Raw genomic sequence first — 22,671 nt, 5'->3', positions numbered from 1 at the left:
GAACACCAAGGCAGAGGGGGAACCAAGAAAGCTTTGTGGGCCAACGAGGAGATCACCGAGGTGTGAGGAGGAGGGGAGAGAAGAAGAGGAGGAGGAGGGAGGAGAAGGAAGAAAAAGGGGAGCCCTGGGGTGTCTGGGAGTCTGGGAGTCATGGCCATGGCAACGGGGGCAATCATCGTGAGGAAGGAACAACAAACCCTCATGACAACCACCACAATGACATGTCAACACACACTTGAGGAAGGCACGATAGGACCTCACCCTCCTAAACGGAAGAGCAAACATCAACGCCATGGCAACCCTGTAACCAGGGAATAGAGACCATGGACCAGTGTAGATGACATTGGGGCAGGTTCATACTGTGCCAATATCAAAAGTAACTTGATATCAATTCATCTCTGGCAGGCATATTACTCGAATTGAATTGACATATCAGAGCATTTTGAAAGACTTCTGGTCATTACAGAAAATACTTTTGGGCACATAAAATGACATTGCCCCATACAGCATCCGATATCAAGATCTAGTTCGAGCCCATCAAAGTATCCAATGGAAGTCCTCCATCAACAGAGCTTGTGCAAATGAACCTCTTCTGGACTAATTCGTTCTAATTGATCCACCGCATAGCACGATTCTAAGTTTCAAAGTACTTCTTACATGACTGCTCCATTAAACGACATCGTCTTAGACCCGGAATGGCCAGACCCAATACTCCCCAGTCTTGAGACTACACAATCGCCAAATTGATGATCAAATAGTATCAACTCTTCCTTGGACACTCTCAATATCTCCAAGCCGAGGAAGAAAACGGTACGGCAGCATGCAACATGTTGTCACATCGATATCTAGTCGCAAGACACGATGATGCTACATGATTTCAGAGCGTATCTCACTCAGACAACTCGCTGTCCACAGCTCCATTTTCAATGAGAAGTTGCACGATGGCCTCTCCATTTGCGTTTTTCATGGCCTCTGACAAAGGCGTGTTTCCATCATCATCTCTTGCGTTGACGTCAGCTCCTCGCTCAATAAGAAGCTGCACAATGGCATCGCCATCTGCTCTTTTCGCGGCTATAGACAAAGGCGTGCTTCCCCAAGCATCTCTTACGTTGACGTCAGCTCCTCGCTCAATGAGAAGTCGCATAATGACCTCGCGATTCCAGTGCACAGCCATAAGCAAAGGCGTGTTTCCACCATCATCTCTTGCGTTGACTTCAGCTCCTCGCTCAATAAGAAGTCTCACGATCTCTTCCTCCATGCCCCTTATACCTATCAGAAGGGGTGTTTCTCCGCCATTGGTCTCAATATTGACGTCCGCCCCTTGCTCGATAAGAAGCTTCGCCAAACTTGTGTTCCTATAGAGCAGAGACATCATGAGCGGTTTCTGCCCGTTTCGATTCTGAACATTAACGTCGGCTCCGTGTTCAATAAGGGTTTTTACTACTCCGTCGTACTCGTTGGCAATAATTGTCCGGGCAGAGAAATTTGAACCTTCACTTGTAGAGCTGGCCTCGGTTCTTCTTTTGCGGCGTGGATGCTTCAACACATCGTTTGAACGCCGAACAGCATCTATGAGGGGCGTGTCTCCACCCTCGTCTTTCATGTTGACTTCTAGCCCTCTTGTGATAAGGATATTGGCTATCCTTGCATTTGCAGACCGGAAAAGGGGTGTAGATCCTTTGTCGCTTCTCGCATGAACATCAGCTCCACTGTCAGCAAGAAGCTGAAGTACTGCCTCACTTCCCGACTGCGATGCCCTCGAAAGAGCCGAGATTCCATATTCATCTTTAGCGTTCACATTTACCCCATTTTTGATAAGAAACTGCGCTAACTTCAAGCAATTGGAAGTAGATGCACCCAAAAGTAGTGCAACACCATGTTCGTCTTGAAAGTTCAATGTTGCTCCTCTCTCAATCAAGAGCATCACAGTCCTGAGATGACCACCTTCACTGGCTCTAATAAGCGGCGTGCTTGAGCTTGAATAACCTTGGTCGATCTCTGCTCCTTCGTCGAGCAAAAGGCCCACAAGACTATCCAGTCCTCCCCAGCACGCAGCGTGCAGCGGCCCACAGATGTTCACATCCGCTCCGCTGGTAATGAGGAGGGTAGCAATTTCTTCATGGCAGTGGGTTATAGCCCGAACAAGAGGAGTGAACATCTTCCAATCTTCCTCATTTATGTCAACGTCTTGGAGAAGAAGCAGTTCAACAATGCTCTTCCGTCCTTCCTGCGCCGCCCAAGTCAAAGGTGTCAGGCGCCCATAGGCTTTCATATCTTTTCTGTTATTGAGGCCTTCCGTGAGATCTTCTCCATTATAGATGTGGGAGGGAGTATTCAGAAGAGCGGCGACAGTCTCCTTGTTACCGGCGGCCAACGCGGCAAAAAGTGGGTATTTGTATCTCTCAGCTGGGGAACGGCGATGGACATCAGGGTTATGCTTCAGTCTCGCGCGAATAAGGTTGGGGCACCCTATGTCTGCGAGAATATAGTCCAGACTTGCATCACTCGCACTTGACCTGTATGTCTGAGACATGAGCTTTTCGAGAAGATTGTTGATCAGAATCCAATCGTAAGTTTGAAAAGTATCAAGGAATTCGTCTTGAGGAACAGAGCTGGCGGCTGCGTCCGAGTGGTAGAAGATATGTTGGCAGGCATACTCCAGAAACGGGTATGGTCTCCGGACCTCATGCTCCCTGTTGATGTCTTCTTCATCTTGGAGTTTTGCGACTATTGGCGGAGAGACATGGTTCGTATATAGGTTGCAGCATTGTTTTAGCATTTCATGGCTTGGGCCCTCCGGGTCAAGACCTAGTTCCGGCCACATTTGCTGGAGACCCTTGTCTTTGATCAGAAAGTCCCGGACCGACTCATGAATGAACTGCACGATTGGCTTCTTCGATTTCGTCGTGATTTCGGCAAGACCTTTTGACGAGCTGATAACGCATCTGTTGAATCTATTCAAGCTGTCTTTTGAGTCCGGATCCTCGGATGTAGGAGGTCGGTCATCCACGAGGCCTTTGAGTGACAGTCCGGACCACAAAGCATGATAGAATTCCTTTGGCTGCAGCGGTCGTTTTGCGTAGAGAATCCACAGGACGCAAAGCAGCAAATCCTCCACATTCTCGTTGTCGCGCCTCAATATGTCCTTGAACAGTTCACTCAAATCGCTCGGAATTTCTGCGAGTCTCCGTCGAAGGCTCAGACCACCCCGTCGGTGCTCTTTATTTAGAATATCGACGACAAGAACAACCCACATGAATACGCCAGCAGCCTTGCCAAGGAGTTGGGGCTGCAGCTCGTCAATAATAGCGGGGTCTTCAATTTGGAGGTGGCTTGAGACGTATGCTTCTAGGTCTTCAGAATGGCCTGCCTGGTCCTCGAGCGTAAGTCTGATTCCTTGTTTTATGACGATGTAAGGATAATGGCGGCTAGAAAAGCAGACTCAGAATGGTACGCCACGAGATGCGGATTGCTCGGCGAGGTCTTCGAAATACTGAACCATTTCCACAACTTGTTGCTCATCGCACTCATCGAGAGCATCAACAAAGCAGGTGAATGACTTTGTACCGAGAGCTAGAACAGCATCACAGAATACATCCTTGAGAACATTCAAAGAAGGACAGCCATTCTGGTCATGGATGAGATCGGACTCATCCAACACAGATTGAAGAATAGGATATCCCTCAAGTAATTGCAGAAGTAGTGATCGATACATGCCAAAAACTGACTTTTCCAGGTATTCGCCTCGAGCGTTGAAGAAAAACGACGCCACAACGGAGCCTTGACGGCGAGCTTTGTTCTTCGTATTCGTGTAGGCAAACTTCATGATCGTTGACTTTCCGGCACCAGGCTTACCACTGATCCACAGAAAACCGTGATGCTGCGATAACATTGACGGGTCAAGCCAGGTCTTATAGTCGGGATGGCTTAGAAACCATTTGCATGTCTTAGCATGGGCGGTCTTGATAGTCAACTTGCGAGAGTCAATCTGTTCGAATCGTAATGATTCCAGCAACCGCTGTCGACGCTCATGGACTCGGTTTTCCTCTACCAGTGAGAAATGAGTAAGTTTCTTAGTGAAGGAACAATCGGGACTAAGGCAACTTACGGGGGTCAGGCAAAAAAGGAGCTTTTGCATATCCTTCAGTCACTGGAAGTTCTTCGAGTAACTCTCTTGCATATGCGGCCGCAGTTGCTGCCGCATACCTCTGCCATTCCTTGCTCTTGTGAGTGTCTGCATAATCACATATCCCTCGAATGACCAGGCATGATATGGTATCCATCAAGCCAGCCGCTTCCATCTCGAAACAAACAACGTCTAACTGTCGAGAAATGCTATCCCGGGTCCTGCCGTCCTTGACCACTTGATTACCTGAAGCGATCGCGCCGTAGTGAATCATGATATCGCCTGAACCCCGCTTACAGCGAGAGATCAATTTAGACTGGTCACAATCGTCGCAGGTGGAATTAGAATTTTCATGGTCATATTCCACGCAAAAGAGGCGATCTGGTGAGCTTGGGCGACCGTAGCCATGATATGCCCCTAGTTTTTGTTTCAAAATGGACGGAATCTGGCTAGGCTCCAGTTCATGTTTTGATCGGAGGGCCGATACAGCTGTGCCAAGGAGCTGATGGGGGACTTTTGGTATCGCTGTCCTTTGCATTCGTCCATCCCCGAGGAGTTTTCCGAGATCGTACTGCATAACTCGGGTCCCAACAACAACATCACCCAAGCGGATATCGGCCTTACTCGGGACACCTCCGCCGATTCCGACCATCAACCCGGCACGTATTGATGGGAAAGTTCGTTTGAGGTTGGTCACGACGTTCGCCGCATTATTCGTTCCGTATTGATGAGCGGGTAAACATGCAATGACGACATTGTGCTGTTTGATGCGCCCCAGTTTATAAGTGTTGCTATCATCTGGGTATGTATGCAAAGGGTCGTGGACTTCGTCCAGCATGGCTAGAGCTGCCGCCATCTCAATATGAAGCGCACAAATCCAGGCGACAGTATATAAGCCACGCCCCAGAGTAGCCGAGGCATCATGGTGAAATGTCTTCTGCCTCTTCGGCGGCCGATATGGATCTGATTCCGTGCCATCCTCGTCTGTGTGATCTCTTCCATCCATTTTAGTAGTGTTGTTGTGCACTTGATTAAGAACGGGCCTAAGCTCAGCTGATAAACATCCGAAGCGCCGAGTTGTTAAACCGTCAGGCACTAAGTGCTAGTCGCAGAGGCATGCAGATGATGGATGTCATTCAGTCGGCGAGAGGCAAAAGAATGAAAGTAGCTAAGAAGACTGAAGCCAGAGGGCTTGTGGGTGATTTCCAGAGGAAGTTTGGAAGCGGCTGGAGGGTTGCCATCCAGTTCCCTTCGGGGGCTGCCAATCAGGAATGATTATATCAGCGCGCAGAATCTGGAGATTGGGCCTCAAATGGGGGCCAAAAAGACGTCTGTTTGACCACTTGCTCGGGGTCCTCTAGCAGCATTCAAGCGCCACCAACCCGGGTGGAGATCTGCCCTCGATAGTCGTGTCGCACTATTGGTTGGGGTCCTGTCGGGCAAAGGTGATGCATTTGAGGAGAGCGGCGCAAACAGCAATCAGCTGTGCAAGTAGTGCGTCTGTGCCATCCCGTCTCAAACTTCTATTCACTCAGCCCCTTCGAGTATGTAGTCACTCGCTAGTGCTGGATTCGAGCGTGGCTATGTCATGCCTGCTCTGTTGTGGCTTCGAGGCTGACATTTGCGGGGCCGCTTCCCCGATAGCTACCAGCGGCTTGGGTTATCCACGTGCGGATCAAATCACCGCCTTTCAGTTGCTTCGACTTTGATATTATCCTCATGATAGCTTTTTTAAACTCTGCGAATCGACGTTGAGAGAGGTATTCGAGAGAATTGATGTTGTTATCATGTGACTAGACAGCCTTGCTCTAACATGTGCTCACCGCCTTTTGCCATGTCATCGCCTATGTTCACGCATATCCATGTTCTAAACTGCTATTCTTAATGGATTGTTGAGATTCGGATAAAGCTTTAAATAAGGTTGATTGGATAAAACCTTGGTCGATTTTCAGATTTTCAAGGTGGATCTGAGAAGTATTTTCAGGGATATATACTTTGAGATGTAGATTATACACACCGGGAGTGTAGGGGATGACACAAATGGAGATTTCAGCTTATTATACCGTATAAGACCTTTCTCAAATTCTCATTAAATGAAAACATAAGAATATTCATGAAGATCGTGTAATTGCAATAACTCTTTCCACCATGTCGCAGGGAGCATTGGACGCATTATAGTCACGTGACTATATGGGATGAAGGTGGTGCAGTATCTGTTGGATGGCTTGATGCTCTAATAATGGCAAGGTCCAGGACCAAAAACTACCTGGAGGGTAGAAAAAAGTAAAAAAAGACCAGGCTCCGTTTGCGTAGTCTTTTCAACGGCGATAGTTATCTATTTACGTTGTTTGACGTCAACATCCACAATATCGGGATCCTACCCCCTAAACTCTCGGGAGTACAAGGCCCATATGGAGGCAGGAAATTTATAATTTGGTGCTTATCCGTTGCGATGTTACTGACAGATTATCAATCTATGCTGATGATCATCATGTGGGTCTCTTCAACTCCAGTCGCTTATCATCACCCATGCGTCGACGAACATTCCTAAAAAGGTCGTTGCGAGCATTCCAACGTTGGCCGGGGGGCCCGACGGGACCTGAGAGCAACGAACCAAAACACACATATAGAGGTTTTTTCCCCTAGGCAGCCTTATACAAACAAGTCTCATCCTTTCCAAAACAATTCGCGCTTTTATCTCCTTCACAAGCCCCCCTTACTCTCAATGAAAACACACATCGTCGCAATTGCTTCTCTGACCTACTTGTTAGGTACAGTGCCAGCAAACAGCCAGAGTGATTCAGGACCAAAATATGACTTTGTCATCGTGGGTGGAGGAACGAGTGGATTAGTTATTGCCAACAGACTCTCCGAAAACAAAGCAATCACAGTCGCCGTCATCGAAGCCGGGGATTCAGTCTTCAACAATCCCAATGTCACCAATGTTTTCGGCTACGGCCGCGCTTTCGGAACCCATATTGATTGGGCCTATCAGACAGAAGATCAAGAATATGCCGGTGGATCGAAACAAATAATGCGCGCCGGGAAGGCTATCGGCGGAACAAGTACTATCAACGGTAAACCCGTCCCCTGCTTCTAGGTTACAACTCGTTCTGACTCTTACTCCTCAGGAATGTCTTATACCCGAGCTCAAAGCGTCCAAGTCGATGCTTGGGAACTTTTCGGAAACAAAGGATGGAACTGGGACAGCCTCTTCCCGTACTATCAAAAATCCGAAATGTTCCAGATACCAATTCTGAACCAGATATCTCGAGGTGCCGACTACTATATCACCTATCACGGGATGAACGGCCCTCTGAAAGTGGGCTGGCCCACGGAGATCACCAACCGCACCATGCTCCCCGCGCTTGATCAAACTTTTAACCAACTAGGTGTCACTTTTAATCGCGACGTCAACGGTGGTAGTATGGTCGGCCTGACTTCTCACCCTAACACAGTCAATTCAGAGGAAAATGTCCGCGAAGACGCTGCTAGAGCTTACTACTGGCCTTACCAGAACCGTTCTAATCTCAAGATTATCACAAACACGTCTGCGAATAAGATCATATGGTCCAGCAATTCTCACAGCGAGGCAACTGCAGTTGGAGTCGAGGTTACGACCGCTCATGGGGTCGAGACGATATACGCCTCCAAGGAAGTCATCCTGTCAGCTGGTTCTTTGAAATCGCCCGTTCTCCTGGAGTTATCCGGTGTTGGCAACCCGGATATTCTCCGTAAGTATAACATCCCAATCAAGGTTAACATCTCCACCGTTGGTGAGAACTTGCAGGATCAGACGAACAACGGCCTTTCCTATCAGGGGACAGAATTTTGGCTCGGCTCTCCGACATTTTCCGTGTTACCGTCAGCTAATCAGATATATGGAAACAACGTCTCCAACGTCGCTTCCTATGTCAATTCAAGCATGGCTGAGTATGCAAAGGTTGTGTCTAACTCATCCAAGGGTGCAGTTCAAGAAGCCAATATCCTGGCCGCTTTCAAGCTTCAGTATGATTTGATCTTCGAATCTCAAGTTCCGTTCGCCGAAATCGTTCTCCTTCCGATCGCCGATTCGTTTTCTTCTGAATACTGGCCGCTGCTTCCGTTCTCGAGAGGCAGTGTCCATATCAAATCCGCCAACGCATCGATGCCGGCCTCCATCAACCCGAATTACTTCATGTTCAAACAGGACCTCGACGCTCAGGTCGACGTTGCCCGTTTTATTCGTAAAGCATTCATGACGGCTCCTTTGAGTGACTTTGTGGGAGATGAGTATACTCCAGGGATGGAGAATCTACCCGACAGTGCATCCGACTCTCAATGGGATGACTGGGTCAAGTCAAACTGTATGTATATATCGCAATGGCCCAGAAGCGTTAGAAAGCTGACTGACAGCAACTCAGATCGATCAAACTTCCACCCAGTTGGAACTGCCAGCATGCTCCCACGCAACATGGGAGGTGTTGTCAGCCCCGAGCTCAAAGTTTACGGCACCAAAAATGTCCGCGTTATCGATGCCTCCGTTTTGCCATTCCAACTATGTGGGCATCTGACAAGTACACTCTACGCTGTGGCCGAGAAGGCAGCCGATATGATCAAGAAGCAGTATCGCCTCTAAAGTTCGACAGCTTTGAAGGTCAAGAATGATACGACACATCCAAAGTTTCTCTTTGCAAATATGTCTCTGCCCTGGGGGCAGAATGTCTCGACGGTATATTGAGCGGTTGGTATATTATGATTTGGTGGTTTATGACTGTGTGTCTTAGGAGGATACTATTGTGGTTTGCGGTATGATATGACTTATGTGATCACGTCTCATGTAGGGCTCTGGGAAGCCCATATTTTCATAATGGATTCGAACTTAATTTATTCCTACGCATAATATTTTCCTCTGAAGCGAGCTGATCAGGGACGTTGCAAACGGTTCTTCTGCTTTGACTGATGATCACACAAATCTAGCCAAAGCCCAAGCCCTCGGAAATTTCCGGGGGTTTAGGTACCTCCAGAGTCAGCAATGCTACTACCTCGTCTCTGGAAACTCCATGCTCTGACCTTGTCCACCACATTCGGGTCCTCTTAAAGGGTCACTTGAACTCGACTTACATTCTCGATACAGGATTCAGTTTCCTGTTTTGTTCAAGTCCCTCTCGTGTCTTACTTCCCATAATGAAAATACTTGGCGGTTTTCTTTTATCTTGTGTCGCCGAATCGGTTCAAAACGGATGTAACTAACAATGACCTCACAGACTGCTTCTAGACTCACCCCGAACAAAGACCAAACTTTCAATCGCGCAAAGAAAATATTCTCGCTGTTCTTTAGTTATTCATAGAAATGATAAAAATAACAATGCCTCGTCATAGACCTATCTTATGGTGGTATCGTTTAAACTTCGACTGTCTCGGCAAAACACATGCTATGACATCAACACCTCCTACTACAAAAGCATCACCGCAGATTCTGCCCGGGTGTCCTTTTTCCTTCGTATTAATCCAGATCCTCAGATCTTCCTTGCAATCCTCACCGGCTGAGACTTCCACTGAGCCCAGACCTTATTGACAAACCCCCTCAGTGGAACAAGAAGCGGAGTACGCAAAAGTTTGAATGGCGTAAGAAATAGGCCCACAACAGTCGATCAAAGCCGTTAGAAGGATATTTGGAATGTAATATTATCACAATGGCCTACTCTAGGGCTCAAAGGTGTGCAAATGGAAGTGTGACTCGTCCAGGGTTCTTTTTTCTTCGCGCGGCTAAGCTTCCTGATCGGGTAGTCATAACCTTTCATTGCAATCCTACTGTCTAGATCAGTCTAGAGCGGCAAGAGATCGGTGGGTAGTCTTTTCGCATAAACCAAGGATAATAGAATACCCTTGCATTGAAGACTAGGTATTTACAGCCTTATACCACTCTATTGCCAGTCTGCTGAGATCTATGATGGATGGCAAAAGGCCATTTTCCACCACTCTACAACTGTAGTCCTTACGATTACCCGGAAACTTATGGGCGTTAATAGAAGTAACACATGAAAGACTCGTTCCATTCTAACAATGAGAACACACAAAAGTCAGGTTGTGTTGATTTCGTCCCATGGAAATCTCTTCTCGCTCACCAGAGTTGATGATCCGCAACGGGTAGTGATTGGCTCGAGGCCATGCTTTGCCCTGCCAAGACATAATCAAGCATTATCATTGGTTTATATTACAGTCCTCATCCACTTTACGGGGATTATCATCCAATTGTAATGCTTTGTTTCTTGCCCTGGACCACATTATGACTGTCCATGGCGCTGCAAATTCGATAGTCGGGAAAAAACCACGTAACCACCTGAATAGTCAACTACCCCTGAACCGAGAAGAGGGGTGTGAATATTCAATGCAATCCATATATTCATAGAGTCACACAGATCAAAGAATGGTGGGAGGAATTGCAAATACGCGGTCAAACGAGAATCTGCACTGATCAATTGCCTCCGACGACCCCGCCGGAAGGTCTAGAATCCAGTCCAGTTCGTAAGAATCCGCTAGCGCGTAGTTAAGGCTGTCTGATCGCCCACCGAACTACACTGCCGAGCAAACGGTGGCCCACTGTTTGACGCTAAGATGCCTCGCCGGAGGAGAGGAAGCCACGACGCTGTAGAGTTTAACGATAGTGTCCACTGCGATTATCCGGTGTCGTAGTATGTGTACACGGGGCTTGGCCGAGTTTCAAGTGCCGCTAGACACATAGTTAGTTTTATAAAAGCCTAGTGACGATTTTGTCCAACTTAATTCAGTCCCATTGTCAAATGTAGTGCCAGTGTTAAGCCCCTTTTTCAAAGAAAGGTCTTTTGTTACTGAACCAAGGAATTCCGGATAATCCATTCCTTGTGTCCTTCTTTACCATTGATCCAGACACAAAGCCTCGAAGTCTCAAGGTTGTGGAAGAAAGATCCCCGAACGTTGGCCAGCCGGTGGTTCCCCCCGACAGCCAAAAATTAGGGCTCCACGAATCACGACAACCACATTTCCTCCCTCCTTAACGCCTTTCACGCCTGAAATATCCCCAACCAATGAGATATTTACCTTCCGGACGCTGTAAAAAACAAACTCCTCCAGAGAAAATGGGCCAGACTTCTTCTCCGATGCTAGCGCCAATCGAGACCAAGCCCACAAGCCACCGTAACCCACTGGGCCCAACTGGCCACACGTCAACCCACGGAGTCGGCCCTTCTGGAATCCCAAATGTCTACGCACCTCCATCGCTTCCCATTCGCAAACCACTCCAGCCCTTGACGTACGTGCAGTAGCCCCGGTGTACCAGCCCATGGATAGCCCCGTTCAGGTACCAGGCACGCCGGTCTGCGACTGGTCATCTGGGCTGGAGGCGAGGAAAAGACGTGGCGCGGGGCCCATCAGATTCTGTCGCTTGCAGAATGAATGGACTAGAAAGAAGGTATATAATGGCTCTTCTCGCTGGTTGCAATAATCTTCTCTCTTTCTTATCCACACCACTTTCATTCTCTTCATACCATTCCTTCTTTTTTTCAGGAAGTTTCGATAACTTCTGTCATTCCTTTCTACAAGTCCGTTCATTACGACTTGTCCAGGACATTCTTTTCTCTCTGATCACTTGACGTGACCACAAATCCTTCATTTTTTTTTTATAAAAACCCTCGCAACTATGCAGTTCGCCAAGCCTCTCCTGCTGCTGGCAGCCCTCACTACCAGCGCCATCGCTCGTCCCGAAGGCCATGAGCGCCGCCAGGTTGCAACTGCCACCACCACCAGCGCTGCTTCGTCCTCTTCCACCTCCTCCGGCGGTGCTTGGACCAACACTCCTTCCAGCGGCACTTACTCGACCTCCGGCTTCGGTGGCCAGACCAGCAGCAGCGGCAGCGGCGACACCTACACCGGCAACGTTGGCAACCCCTACGGCAGCAACATCATTGAAGTTTCCGCCTCCAACGCCAGCTCGTACAAGTACGTGATGCAATTCCAGGGCTCCAACACCGACGACTGGACCGTTGCCATCTGGAACAAGTACGGTTCCGACGGTAAGATGGACGGCTGGTACGGCAACGCCTGCAAGACCTTCACTCTCGCCGCCGGTGCCACCAAGTACATCGCCTTTGACGAGGACACCAACGGTGGTTTCGCCGCTGCTTCCGGCTCTACTATCCCCACCGACTCCAACGGTGGCTACGCCTCCACCTGGGGTGAGTTCGATTTCGGCTCCACCGTCAACAGTGGCTGGTCTGGCTTCGATGTCTCTGCTATTGCTGCCCAGAGTGCCAGCCTCACCGTCCAGGGTATGAAGATCTGCGATGCTCTCGGCTCTACCTGCTCTTCCATCACTTCCGGTGCTGGTACCGTTAGCAACGCCTACACCAAGGCCGAGACTGACGTCGGTGGTATCGGTGGTAACCTCTCTTCCGGCCCTGTCCGTCTGGCCGTCACCATCGACTATTCTTAAACGATCATCGTGAGCGGAGTGGAGTGAATACTTGTGTGGCGCGCCAAGCAAGTATAACGAAAAATTATAGAATCATGCTTGCTTTTTGGGGCTTCTACGCCGGTGTTTCAGGTCGTGGTGTATACCCAGTTGGTACTCGTCCTTTTATCGGTTACCCTCACTTTCTGTGGGATATAGACTATCAGGCTGGTCCTTGATCTTGTGGATTTCTTTTTTCATGAAATGTCCATTTTTTGCGTCTCATATACCATACCATACCATACAATTGGACCTGCCACTGGTTTCCAAGAATGAAAACATCAACTCTTCAATTCGGTTCTCGTATGCTTCCTAGATACTCCATATTGCATATGCTATGTGTTTCAGATTCTCAAACCCCTCTTGACTTGCAGCCACTATGTCCAATGTGGCGTGCATGACCGCATCATTGCATACGTACGCCGTCACCTTTTTTAGTGTCTTGACTTTTCCCTTTTGGGCCGACTAGTGACTGCTTGTTTACCGCCTGATTCGCCAGTGTAAATCTCAGAACGTCACCTGACTCGGGAATCGGCGCCGGATCAGCGTGAGACTATTTAGGTTATGTAAGCATGTTGACGATCAATCGCATCTTCATCAGATTCCTAAAAGCTATGTACTCGTCGAAATGACTTGATAGAACGATGGAAGGGACCCTATGAATTGAATTGTCTTGAGAGATCTCAGTGATGAGACGATTATCTTGGAGGGCGTATTACGCATGCACTTAGGATGATCTCTGTCCAAATCCAAGTTCATGCTCGAAGAGAATCATATGTTTACTGATTAACAGGGGCAGCCCAAATCCAAACTGATTCTTGGCCTGTATGTTACTGGAAATAATAGATCAGATAAGAGGGTCTCTCGAAAGACCATGGTTGTCATCTTTCTATGCCCTGTTCCTGTCGCTAGTTCAAAGTTACATGCGATCGAAAGGAACAAACACCCGGCGTACTTTTGACGATGGCGACAATAAAACACCTGGGGATAAATACCTTATCGGTCCTTTGACCTATACTACATGCCCCCAATGATATCAGCACTCCCCCACCAACAAGGGATTGCATCTGGAAAGTGTTCCATTTCCTAAAGCGGAAGTCATCCCAAAGCGGTCTCCATGACATATAAGGCACACTTCCAGCTATCACGATCCCCAGTATCTGATCAGGGTAGTCCTCGCAATTTCAACTATGCATTTCTTCCTCGCACCCCTCTTCGCACTCCTCGCATCCGCCTCGTCAGACTGGTGGTACTTCGACGCATGGGACGGCCTTAGCTGCGGCGACGCGCCGCAAAACGGCGAACTACTCCTTACGACCGAAGGAATGGGAAATGAGATCTGCATCAGTCTGGACGAAGACCAAAAAGCCTACTCGTATGCTTCGGCGTTCGGGGAGGAGGAGACTGAGGTTCGCGCATTCCTTTACGAGCATTGTTCTGGGCCGAGTAAGGTTCTTGCGAATAATACTTGCACGAATCCTGATGCGGATATCCCGTATATTCGGTCGTGGAAGGTGGTTGCCGCTGAGATTTCTGATTGAAGGGGTAAGTGGTGTTTGATTGATCCTTGTTTGGAAGGGAGGTTTTGACTGATAAAGCAGGCAGGGAGCGTGGAATCTTCTCTGGATATTGGTGTTTTTGAAATTGAGTCGCCTCTTGGTAAGGAGGGTCTAATAATATTTTTGTCATACTTGACAGCGACGAGGTCAATATGCTCTATGACGGACGAAGGAATTTATAGTGTTGCCCATGTACTCGAGCCACAAGCGTGCATTTCGTGAATTTTATGAGTCGACAAAATATAACCGTGCCAGTCGCTCATACTTGAAAGACTTCTTTTAACTTGTTTTATGTAGATTTTCATAGCTACAGATTGTAGATTCAATATTCTTTTTCTCGACATAGGTCTCCAACCCTGGAGGCAGCGAGGTCGGCAGTACTTCTTTTCTAGGATATGATTCAAATCCGATTATTCTAATCTAAAATTCAGCTCTCATTAAATTCCGAATTCAAAACTAAAGAGTCGAGAGCATGATTGTCTAAGTGCCTCGGGTTAACGAAGATGCCGAATTTCGGTTGTCCCGACCGAGATGCTTCACAGCTTCGGGCCGAAAACGGCAAAAGACAAGGTTGGCCAGACCGATGACAAGCACGACATTACTCGGGCGATGAGCGAATAATTCCAGAAAACTTGAATGAGAGATAAGGATATATGGAATTTACCTGCTTGTGGAAAAGGCCGAGGAGCGGATGTGACCTAGATAGCGCCCGCGGACAGTATGGAGCTACCGAAAGACATAGACCATAGGGCTGATCATATGCACCCCGGACAATGCCAAAGAAAGCTAGAGAATGTTTACTCCTTGAATTTACATCCAATCGAATCATTCCAATCTTCAAGGGCAAAAATAACCGATCGTGGTCTGGGCACTTTGATCTGCAACATTGTCCGTTTCCGTCCCTGATCATGGCCAGAAACGTCCGTTCGGCAGGGAATGGCAACACAGAACGCAGCTCAGAACGATAATTCCGCCACGGAACACCCAAAAACGTATAGACTCATCGCGAGCTTGCCTGGTATCTCCGAAGCATGTCAGGAAACATGTGCTCGTTGGCCTTTCAGATGCAATTTAATACGGATATTCCCGCTTAATGTTTGGCGATCATTAACTGACGGCTTGGCATGCCCTTGCCTTCGATCATGTACAGACCAAGCTCATCGAGATCCTTCGGGTTCTCGATGTTCCTAAAACCTACTACCGGCTTTAAGAGGATTCTTTTCCTGTTAATGGTACCCGCTGCTATTCTGGTGGTCCGTTATCGCATGCACAATCTTGCGACTGTAACAGATCAGACGCTATGGCGGTCGAAAACTGCTGGTCTTCAACAGGAGGATGCACAAGAGAATGATATAACATCAGATGGTAAAACCTGACACCGATAATCTCCTTCTCGTTCGAAGCTTACAGAAGATCATCTACCAGGTAACACTAGCCCTTACAAAATCTCACTCTCCTCTCTGAATGGAGATGCCTCGGCCGAAGACTCGTCTCAGTCGGATCGAACGGCCAGTGGCTCGTTACAGCGCTATTTCATACCGCATGAAAACGCAGAAGACGTCAGTATTGTGGCTGCAAGATCTGGACCTGAATCAACGGACTGGATAGAAGAGTTTTGCGAAGATTAGTATGTAAATCTCTTACCTCATATTCAGCGTCATTGAAAATCAGGGGATTTCCGGCTAACAGATTTCAACAGCAAATGCACATCTTACATCTACTCGTTAGATGCGCAACCCGATAGCGAATTCCTCGTCCCATACTCCAGAAAGGGCCACGAAGCAAGTGCATACCTGAGCTATATCATCGACCACTACGATAACCTTGCACCCTACACAATTTTCATCCACGGTCGGGAAGAGCAATGGCACAACGACGTAGCGGGGCCAAACACGCCAAACGTACTCGCAAACCTCCGGTATCAAGCCGTCAGCATAAACGGCTACGTCAATCTACGATGCACAAACAGACCCGGCTGCCCAAGCACAATATTCCAAGCCCACCCCGTAGCCATTGACTTCGACTATCAATACATGATCAACCAGCTACCCGAGGTTCTGGGTTATCTCCTTGGAATTGACCCCAGCGAGGTGCCAACTGATATTGGGCATCAATGCTGCGCACAATTTGCCGTGACACGGGAACGAATTCAGGAACGTCCTCAGAGTGATTATATTCGCATACTGGAGTGGATTGCCACGACTGATATGACGGACAACTATGGTATTGGTTGGTTGATTGAAAAGCTGTGGCATATCATTTTCGGAATGCCTGCTGTCTAGTATGTTGAAGGCTTGTGCGCTACTTGAGAATTGAAGCTAACTATCGTCTTAGCTGTGCGACTGAGGAACAGTGTCGCTGCGATTTGTATGGGTGGTGTGGTCCAAATCCTTCGACCAATAATCAGGTCTTGACACCTATCTCTTGATTGGGGCAAGAAAAAATCACATCTGCAATTTGAGGCCGTTTTCGCAACATAGCTTAATATCTACTACTACATGAGACCTGGCGTCTTTTTTATACACGAGTTATTAGACCCATACTACTCAATGCACTTCTTACTCAAAAATCGCGATTGGTGCGGACCGAGATTTAATTGAGCCTTGAAGTGACTGGGTGCAACGGCAGAGAAGCCCACTTGAAAGATAGATTAGTTATAGTTGTAATAGCCCTGGATCAAGCTGACCCAAAAAAGCATTCTTCTCCAATTGAAAACATAAAAACAGTCGAAATCCACTCCGAATAAATCAGTACCATCAAAATCAATTCTTCTCCTCGTGGTAAACCTCCTCTTGGCTTGCACCAGCGCCCGAAAGCTTAGCAGCGATGACATTATCGAGCTTATCATCAACCGAAACAGAAGCCAGAGCAGCAATGATGGAGAGACCGCCGAACGTAATGCTGACGAGGAAGACCGTACTAAATGACTCCGAGTAGGCAGTTTTCACAGCGTCGGTGACGGCGAGAATGATTTTCTCGGTAATTCCAGGGATCTTTGTCATACTAGTGCTTTCGGAGACGGATTCAAGAACCGCCGCCAGAGAGGACTTGGGAAGGCCGGCATTCAGTGCGGCCTCGGAGACCTCGGATGGCAAAGTAGCCGCGACACGGTTGTCGAGGATTGAAATATAGATAGCAGCTGGGGACTGATTAGACTTTTTTTCGGGGGAGCAGTAGCTCGAAAGATGGAAAGTTGGCAACTTACTGGCAATCGTTCCCATGACTTGCTTAGCGGAGCCAAGGAAGCCGCTAGCTAGACCAATATCTTTGGGCTTGCAATACAACGGGCACATGATAAGCGTGATGAGTTCCAGATAGCCGACAGCGAAACCACCAATTGCCGTGAACTGTATATCAAGTGTCAGTATAGGACTTGATGACAAGGGATAATTTAGTGTCATACTGCGATGCCATAGGCCTCTCGGTGCTGGTTCAGAGAAGCTAAGGCTCCAGAAAAGGCCGTGATAAAAACCGTGCATACGATGAGCTGGATCTTGCTGTGCCCCAATGACTTCATGAGTGCACCGCCAACAATCTCGCCAACGATGACACCAGTACCGGTAGAGATCTTATCAGTGTTAGGAACGTTCCTGGGTGGAGACTGGATAAGTTAGAACATACCGAAATCCAGCCAGCGGGGATTGGATCAGTCGTGAACAGAGCTGCGATGGCTTCTGGCCAGAGGAGACTAGAAAGAGTCAGATATACACATAGCCATTCATTCAATACTTCAGTGGACCAACCTCATGGAGAAGTAGACCATGTTACCGACGAGCGCAGAACAAACGGTCGCACTGTATCCACGGTTCTTGAGCAATGACATTGGGAGCAATGGCTGCGAGGGAACAAAAATTTCTAAACGGAAAAATCAGCAAACCAGATCACATCTCCAAACATGAGATCTCGGGGTCGCTTACCATAAATCACGAAAATAACCAGCGAGGCGAACCCCACGACAAGGACACCAACCACGTGGGCTGAGCTCCACGCGTACGAGCTGCCTCCCCAGGCTTAAACCGGTTGTCAGCATTTTTCAGTGAGTGGGTGACAGGCTCCACGAAAGGGAAAGCAAAACTACTCACAAAGGCCCAGCAAGACCAGCACGAGACCCCCAGCATATAGGATGAAACCAATATAATCGAATGTCTTCAGTCCATCCAAACGAGTTTTCCGTCCCTGAGACTTTACCTCCCAGCCTGGAGGGAAATAGCAGAAAACAAAGAGTATGAGAGACAGCCCACAAACGATTATGCTCAGGTAATAGTCCCATCGCCACCCCTGAGCGGTATTCGCGATCAACAGCTGAGCGATCAATCCACCAAATGCACCAAATGGAAGGGTAATAACAAAAATTCCAGCATTCACGAGTGGGCGATACTTGTTGGGGACCAACTCGGCAATCACAAAGGTGAAGGTCAGTTGAACAGAGGCAGCCAAACCGATAAACACACTGCCGCCGATCACTGTAGGAATATCCTTTGCCGTGCAGCAAACTATAGCCCCAATAAGAGCTAGTAATTGACCACCGATCAGGAAATATCTGCGACCGAAGATATCACCTAGACGTCCAACTGGAAGGATACCAACCTAATACCGGGAGGTTAGTTTACGATTTCTCGGGCTCGGTTTCAGGGCTACCGTGACAACATACACCTGCGAGAAGAGTGGAAACAGTTGAAATCATGCTGTAATTCGGGTTTGGGCCTAGATCAGAATTGATTTTGGTCAAGCTGTTGACCGGCAGAACGTAGCCGAGGTACAAACTATCTGCCATGAGGCAGACTGCAAGCAGCGAGCCGATGAAGTTTTTGCTCCGATAATACCCATCTGGGAGGTTATCTAGATCCATCGCCTGTGCAGTAGTAGGCATTGTCGGAGTATCTCGAATAGACGCAGACTCAGCATCGGCAGTAGACTTGATATCTCCGTGTGTCTCCATCTCGTTGGCAGCGCCGATCAAGAATGAAAGTAAAAGGACGAAAGAATAGTGGACAAAGGACTCGAGTGCCGGATTTCAGGAAGAAGATCAATACTTCAAAGGAAAAGAAGAATTGATCCGAGCAAAAACCGTGGGGCAGACATACAATGTAGTAATACGACGCAGGAAAAGACAAGTCTGGGCCTCTTCCCAAGGCTCCTGGTTATTGCTCTGAGCCACAATCTAAGGGAATCCTCGGAATTCCCAGATTGTTCGCCTAAAACACACAATCATACGAGCTACCAAATCAGGGTGAAACACCGACAAATCTCTGGCCGAATTTCTTGGCCCTATGCGTCTCACTAGTCGGCAAAACGCCGGTTCTATGCCGGCAAGTGGTTGGTAGGAAGCTAGCACGGATGGGGGGAACGAAGCCAGCTACGATGTGGTCTAGCTGCGCTCGATTCGTCACTATAATATTAGTCCAGAATTTGAATGGATTCAAGGAATGAGTGTTCTAATTCACCGAGTGGTTGGAAGATAATATACTGATTTAGCCCCCGCATGAAGGTGTGGATTCCAGCCCGATTGGTAGTGCCGGTTGGCTTTTTGCTTAACTCTCAGCGGACCCACCTGTACAGAAAGAGGAATGATATCCTAGTCCTAGTGTCACTATAGTGTGTACCTTCATATACATCCCTGTCTAGCGCTTGCAAAGTGTAAGTAGCTGTATGGCCCACATGTATTCCTTCGAAAGGACAGAAATGTTTACGGAGAATTTTGTATGGTGAGTATGACAATATAGTCCACCGTGAAGAACACCAGATTCATGAACATCCATTATCCATGTGAGAAACAAAGATCTACGGTTCAGGTTCGCCTCCTTGTTTTGGAATTTTGCAGATTTCTGCAGGGCCAGGATCAGGTTTAGGCGTCCCCCTGTCCCACGACTGTCACTATAAAACATCACTTTATACCAAGAGTACCAAGGCTTCTTGGCGCCGAGAAGCCCCCTTGACACTACCAAGAGATCCTTCGGAGACACGAATGTCAATTTCTCTCTCCTTACTATATTTCGAAAGCACTGCGCTTTGCAAGCTCTGGACGTAATGCTACAGCGGCAGGAGGGGCCAGATAAGAATGCCTAAATTCCCGTCTACGATCGCCATAGAAGTACCATGGTACAATATGTGTAGTACAATCACCTCATTATAAATCTCAATTTCTAGAAAACCTTAACAAACAAAGAGAAAAAATTAAGAAAAATAAGAACATGGAATGGATCTTGGGAGTGGACAAGGCACAGAGACAAGAAGGCCCACTTGATGCAACTGTTAGCCCCCACTCGTTAATCTGCCACTTTTTCATGTTTACTTTTTCACCGTCCTAGAGGCCAATTTGAGTCGCCCGGCTGCTGGTGCTCTGCTCGATCTACCATCACATCCGTCGTAACTTGAATCCCTTCGGGAGAGTGGGAGATAATACGCTCTTCGGAGCCATTGCGACTTGCCTCAATCTCGGTTTGTGTCTGTGTGCCACCCAGCTTGCCCGTGCCAATGCCTGTGTGATTGTGGGACCGTTTCCACGATCGAGGATCATCCGGGCGGGTCGCCCGTCGACTGGCCGTGCCGTTTCCATACATCTCATAGCGCCCGCCGTAGCTACGGTCGCTTGAAAGGCCAAATATCGAGCGCAGTTTGGGGAAGCGGAATGTCACTAGGGCTTTGAAGGAAGGGACACAGGCGATAAAAACTCCCACTCCAAGCTCGGTGGATGACCAGTTGAGAGTATCGACGAGTGACCCTAGATTGCTTGGTTAGTTTGTCGCCCTTGAAAGGAGAGGTGTCCAAACCTACACGTATGATCAATTGAGAAGTTATTGAGATAGGTGATTCGGATGATACCAGTCACCGTGACTCTGGGGGAAGGGTTAGTTAGTGGAAAGAGATTATGTAAAACTAGCATTCGGACACTCACAATGCACCCAGTCCAAACATCACAATCAGACCTGCTCGTTTCCCGCCCGTGACTTTCAATTTGAGCAGCTTCGGTACAGGAAGCGCAAGAAGGGCGACATCCGTTCCCAATCGGATTCCAAATGCGATATAGTAGAAGGTAAGGAGCTGCAAACACTTTCCCTTCACAACGCCAGCGGCATCCCATGCTTTATAAACCGGAGAACACTGGAAGATAACCACGAAGAAGTCTGCGGTAGTCTCTCCAGCTAGAATGACCAGTACTGACCAGCACATAATCCTAAACCATTTTCCCGGGAATATTTTGAGGTAGAAGAGGCAGAATGAAATCTTTATGCACCCGAGAGCGAGAACGTAGGAAATTTCTGTGACAAAGTCGAGCTATAGAAGTGCAGTCCAGGCTTAGCATCTTCCAATTGAGATCAAAGGAACTGGACACTTACTTTGAGAAACATAACCAGTTTTTCAGAGTCATGAATTGTGTCGCTGTGTCTGCCATATCCGTAATTTGTCACTAGTAGAAGATTTAGTATCAACTGCGCGAACAAATTCATCGGCTGCTTTTCCCCCCAATGCAAGGTACATACTCAATATACAAACAAGGCATTCTACGAATGTGAGAGCCTATATGTAATCAGTCAGAACTTCAGTATAGATAACATCTGTCATCAATGGCCATAATTCCAGAGAGGAGGACGTACCCATCCGATCACGCAGAACCAATCGTCCAACCCAAAATGAATGTATCGAAGTCGAACAAATATGCGCACAAATATACCCAATGTCGACGCGACAATCAGAATCGCATTGCAAATGATAATTGCCGGGACTTTCGTTTCCTGCGCTTGGGATGGAGTGCCCCCAGACTGATCTCTCGCAGGAAGTTCAGCCATACTGACAAAGATCGGAGATCTGTCGACAAAAGAAAAAGCTGGACAGGCCGTCTAGGACTCACCCTAGCGGGCGATATTTAGAATTCTCTTCAAAAAGTGACCACAATTACTGAAGAATTAGAGAAAAGGGGTCTGGCAGAATGATATCAACGACCATGGATCTCCCATTCTTCCAAAATACAAGCGTTGCAAGATTAAACCTTGTTGGTATGCGCACATTGATCTGGGTTCTGGATTGGTCTCAGCATCCCAGTCGAACCCAAACTTTGCCAGCCAAAGGGGCTAACAAGAGGGGCCAATGGAATTGGTAATTAGCGTTCAGCCTTGAGCTTGATTGTTCAAAGTTCTCCTATAGTAGTACGAATCCTTCGGAGCGGGGCATTTCGCCGCGTCCTAAGTTAATATCTTCCCAGCCGCAGACAAGAAACATTATTCTGCGCCACCGGAAGAATTCAGGTCCCAATTCAAGAACTCAGTACTACTGTAAATGCCCTAGAGGACCACGGGCATGGGAATATTGTATCTTCGAAACACAAGCGGGGTGAATGGATCCTCGAGTGGGTCGCCTTAGATTTAGCTACAGGTCTGCCCTATACAGCCACGTACCTCGGCGTTATCACTGCCTTTCATACATCAAATGAAAGTAGCATCGCGACCATTCAAGTCTTCACATGGTGGTCGATTCAATGGCTCAATCGAGGCCTTTTATCAGGCGATCATCAAAGTGCAAGA

General features: G+C 47.9%; 8 protein-coding genes across 8 annotated transcripts; 5 read left to right on the top strand and 3 right to left on the bottom strand.

The window, feature by feature from the left end:
* Positions 1-889: 889 nt before the first annotated feature.
* On the bottom strand, positions 890-5,132 carry N7496_005361 (Pfs, NACHT and Ankyrin domain protein; the record flags this gene model as incomplete). Its single annotated transcript, XM_056698290.1, has 3 exons — positions 890-3,370; positions 3,455-4,047; positions 4,109-5,132. 3 exons carry the CDS (start codon positions 5,130-5,132, stop codon positions 890-892), a joined length of 4,098 nt encoding a protein of 1,365 aa, XP_056556815.1.
* A 1,719-nt stretch (positions 5,133-6,851) lies between these two features.
* N7496_005360 (GMC family oxidoreductase) lies at positions 6,852-8,744 on the top strand (the record flags this gene model as incomplete). Its single annotated transcript, XM_056698289.1, has 3 exons — positions 6,852-7,203; positions 7,258-8,472; positions 8,530-8,744. The coding sequence occupies 3 exons, from the start codon at positions 6,852-6,854 to the stop codon at positions 8,742-8,744; spliced, it is 1,782 nt and encodes a 593-aa protein (XP_056556814.1).
* Positions 8,745-11,223: 2,479 nt separating this feature from the next.
* N7496_005359 (uncharacterized protein) lies at positions 11,224-11,539 on the top strand (the record flags this gene model as incomplete). The annotated part of the gene is made up of 2 exons (XM_056698288.1): positions 11,224-11,396; positions 11,452-11,539. The coding sequence occupies 2 exons, from the start codon at positions 11,224-11,226 to the stop codon at positions 11,537-11,539; spliced, it is 261 nt and encodes an 86-aa protein (XP_056556813.1).
* Positions 11,540-11,783: 244 nt separating this feature from the next.
* On the top strand, positions 11,784-12,575 carry N7496_005358 (putative allergen; the record flags this gene model as incomplete). Its single annotated transcript, XM_056698287.1, has 1 exon — positions 11,784-12,575. The coding sequence occupies one exon, from the start codon at positions 11,784-11,786 to the stop codon at positions 12,573-12,575; it is 792 nt and encodes a 263-aa protein (XP_056556812.1).
* Positions 12,576-13,783: 1,208 nt separating this feature from the next.
* On the top strand, positions 13,784-14,134 carry N7496_005357 (uncharacterized protein; the record flags this gene model as incomplete). Its single annotated transcript, XM_056698286.1, has 1 exon — positions 13,784-14,134. The coding sequence occupies one exon, from the start codon at positions 13,784-13,786 to the stop codon at positions 14,132-14,134; it is 351 nt and encodes a 116-aa protein (XP_056556811.1).
* A 1,199-nt stretch (positions 14,135-15,333) lies between these two features.
* Positions 15,334-16,580, top strand: N7496_005356 (DUF3431 domain-containing protein; the record flags this gene model as incomplete). The annotated part of the gene is made up of 4 exons (XM_056698285.1): positions 15,334-15,517; positions 15,578-15,779; positions 15,852-16,433; positions 16,487-16,580. The coding sequence occupies 4 exons, from the start codon at positions 15,334-15,336 to the stop codon at positions 16,578-16,580; spliced, it is 1,062 nt and encodes a 353-aa protein (XP_056556810.1).
* A 334-nt stretch (positions 16,581-16,914) lies between these two features.
* Positions 16,915-19,091, bottom strand: N7496_005355 (trichothecene efflux pump; the record flags this gene model as incomplete). Its single annotated transcript, XM_056698284.1, has 8 exons — positions 16,915-17,291; positions 17,358-17,499; positions 17,556-17,720; positions 17,774-17,840; positions 17,896-18,007; positions 18,070-18,162; positions 18,235-18,739; positions 18,804-19,091. 8 exons carry the CDS (start codon positions 19,089-19,091, stop codon positions 16,915-16,917), a joined length of 1,749 nt encoding a protein of 582 aa, XP_056556809.1.
* Positions 19,092-20,448: 1,357 nt separating this feature from the next.
* Positions 20,449-21,939, bottom strand: N7496_005354 (uncharacterized protein; the record flags this gene model as incomplete). Its single annotated transcript, XM_056698283.1, has 6 exons — positions 20,449-20,873; positions 20,927-20,988; positions 21,048-21,427; positions 21,490-21,560; positions 21,634-21,670; positions 21,748-21,939. The coding sequence occupies 6 exons, from the start codon at positions 21,937-21,939 to the stop codon at positions 20,449-20,451; spliced, it is 1,167 nt and encodes a 388-aa protein (XP_056556808.1).
* Positions 21,940-22,671: the final 732 nt, after the last annotated feature.

Source organism: Penicillium cataractarum, assembly GCF_028827025.1.
Source record: "Penicillium cataractarum strain IBT 29864 chromosome Unknown utg000004l, whole genome shotgun sequence".
Taxonomy (NCBI): Eukaryota; Fungi; Ascomycota; class Eurotiomycetes; order Eurotiales; family Aspergillaceae; genus Penicillium; species Penicillium cataractarum.
Note: the sequence above shows the minus strand (reverse complement) of the source record. Positions and strands in the feature narration are given on the sequence as shown.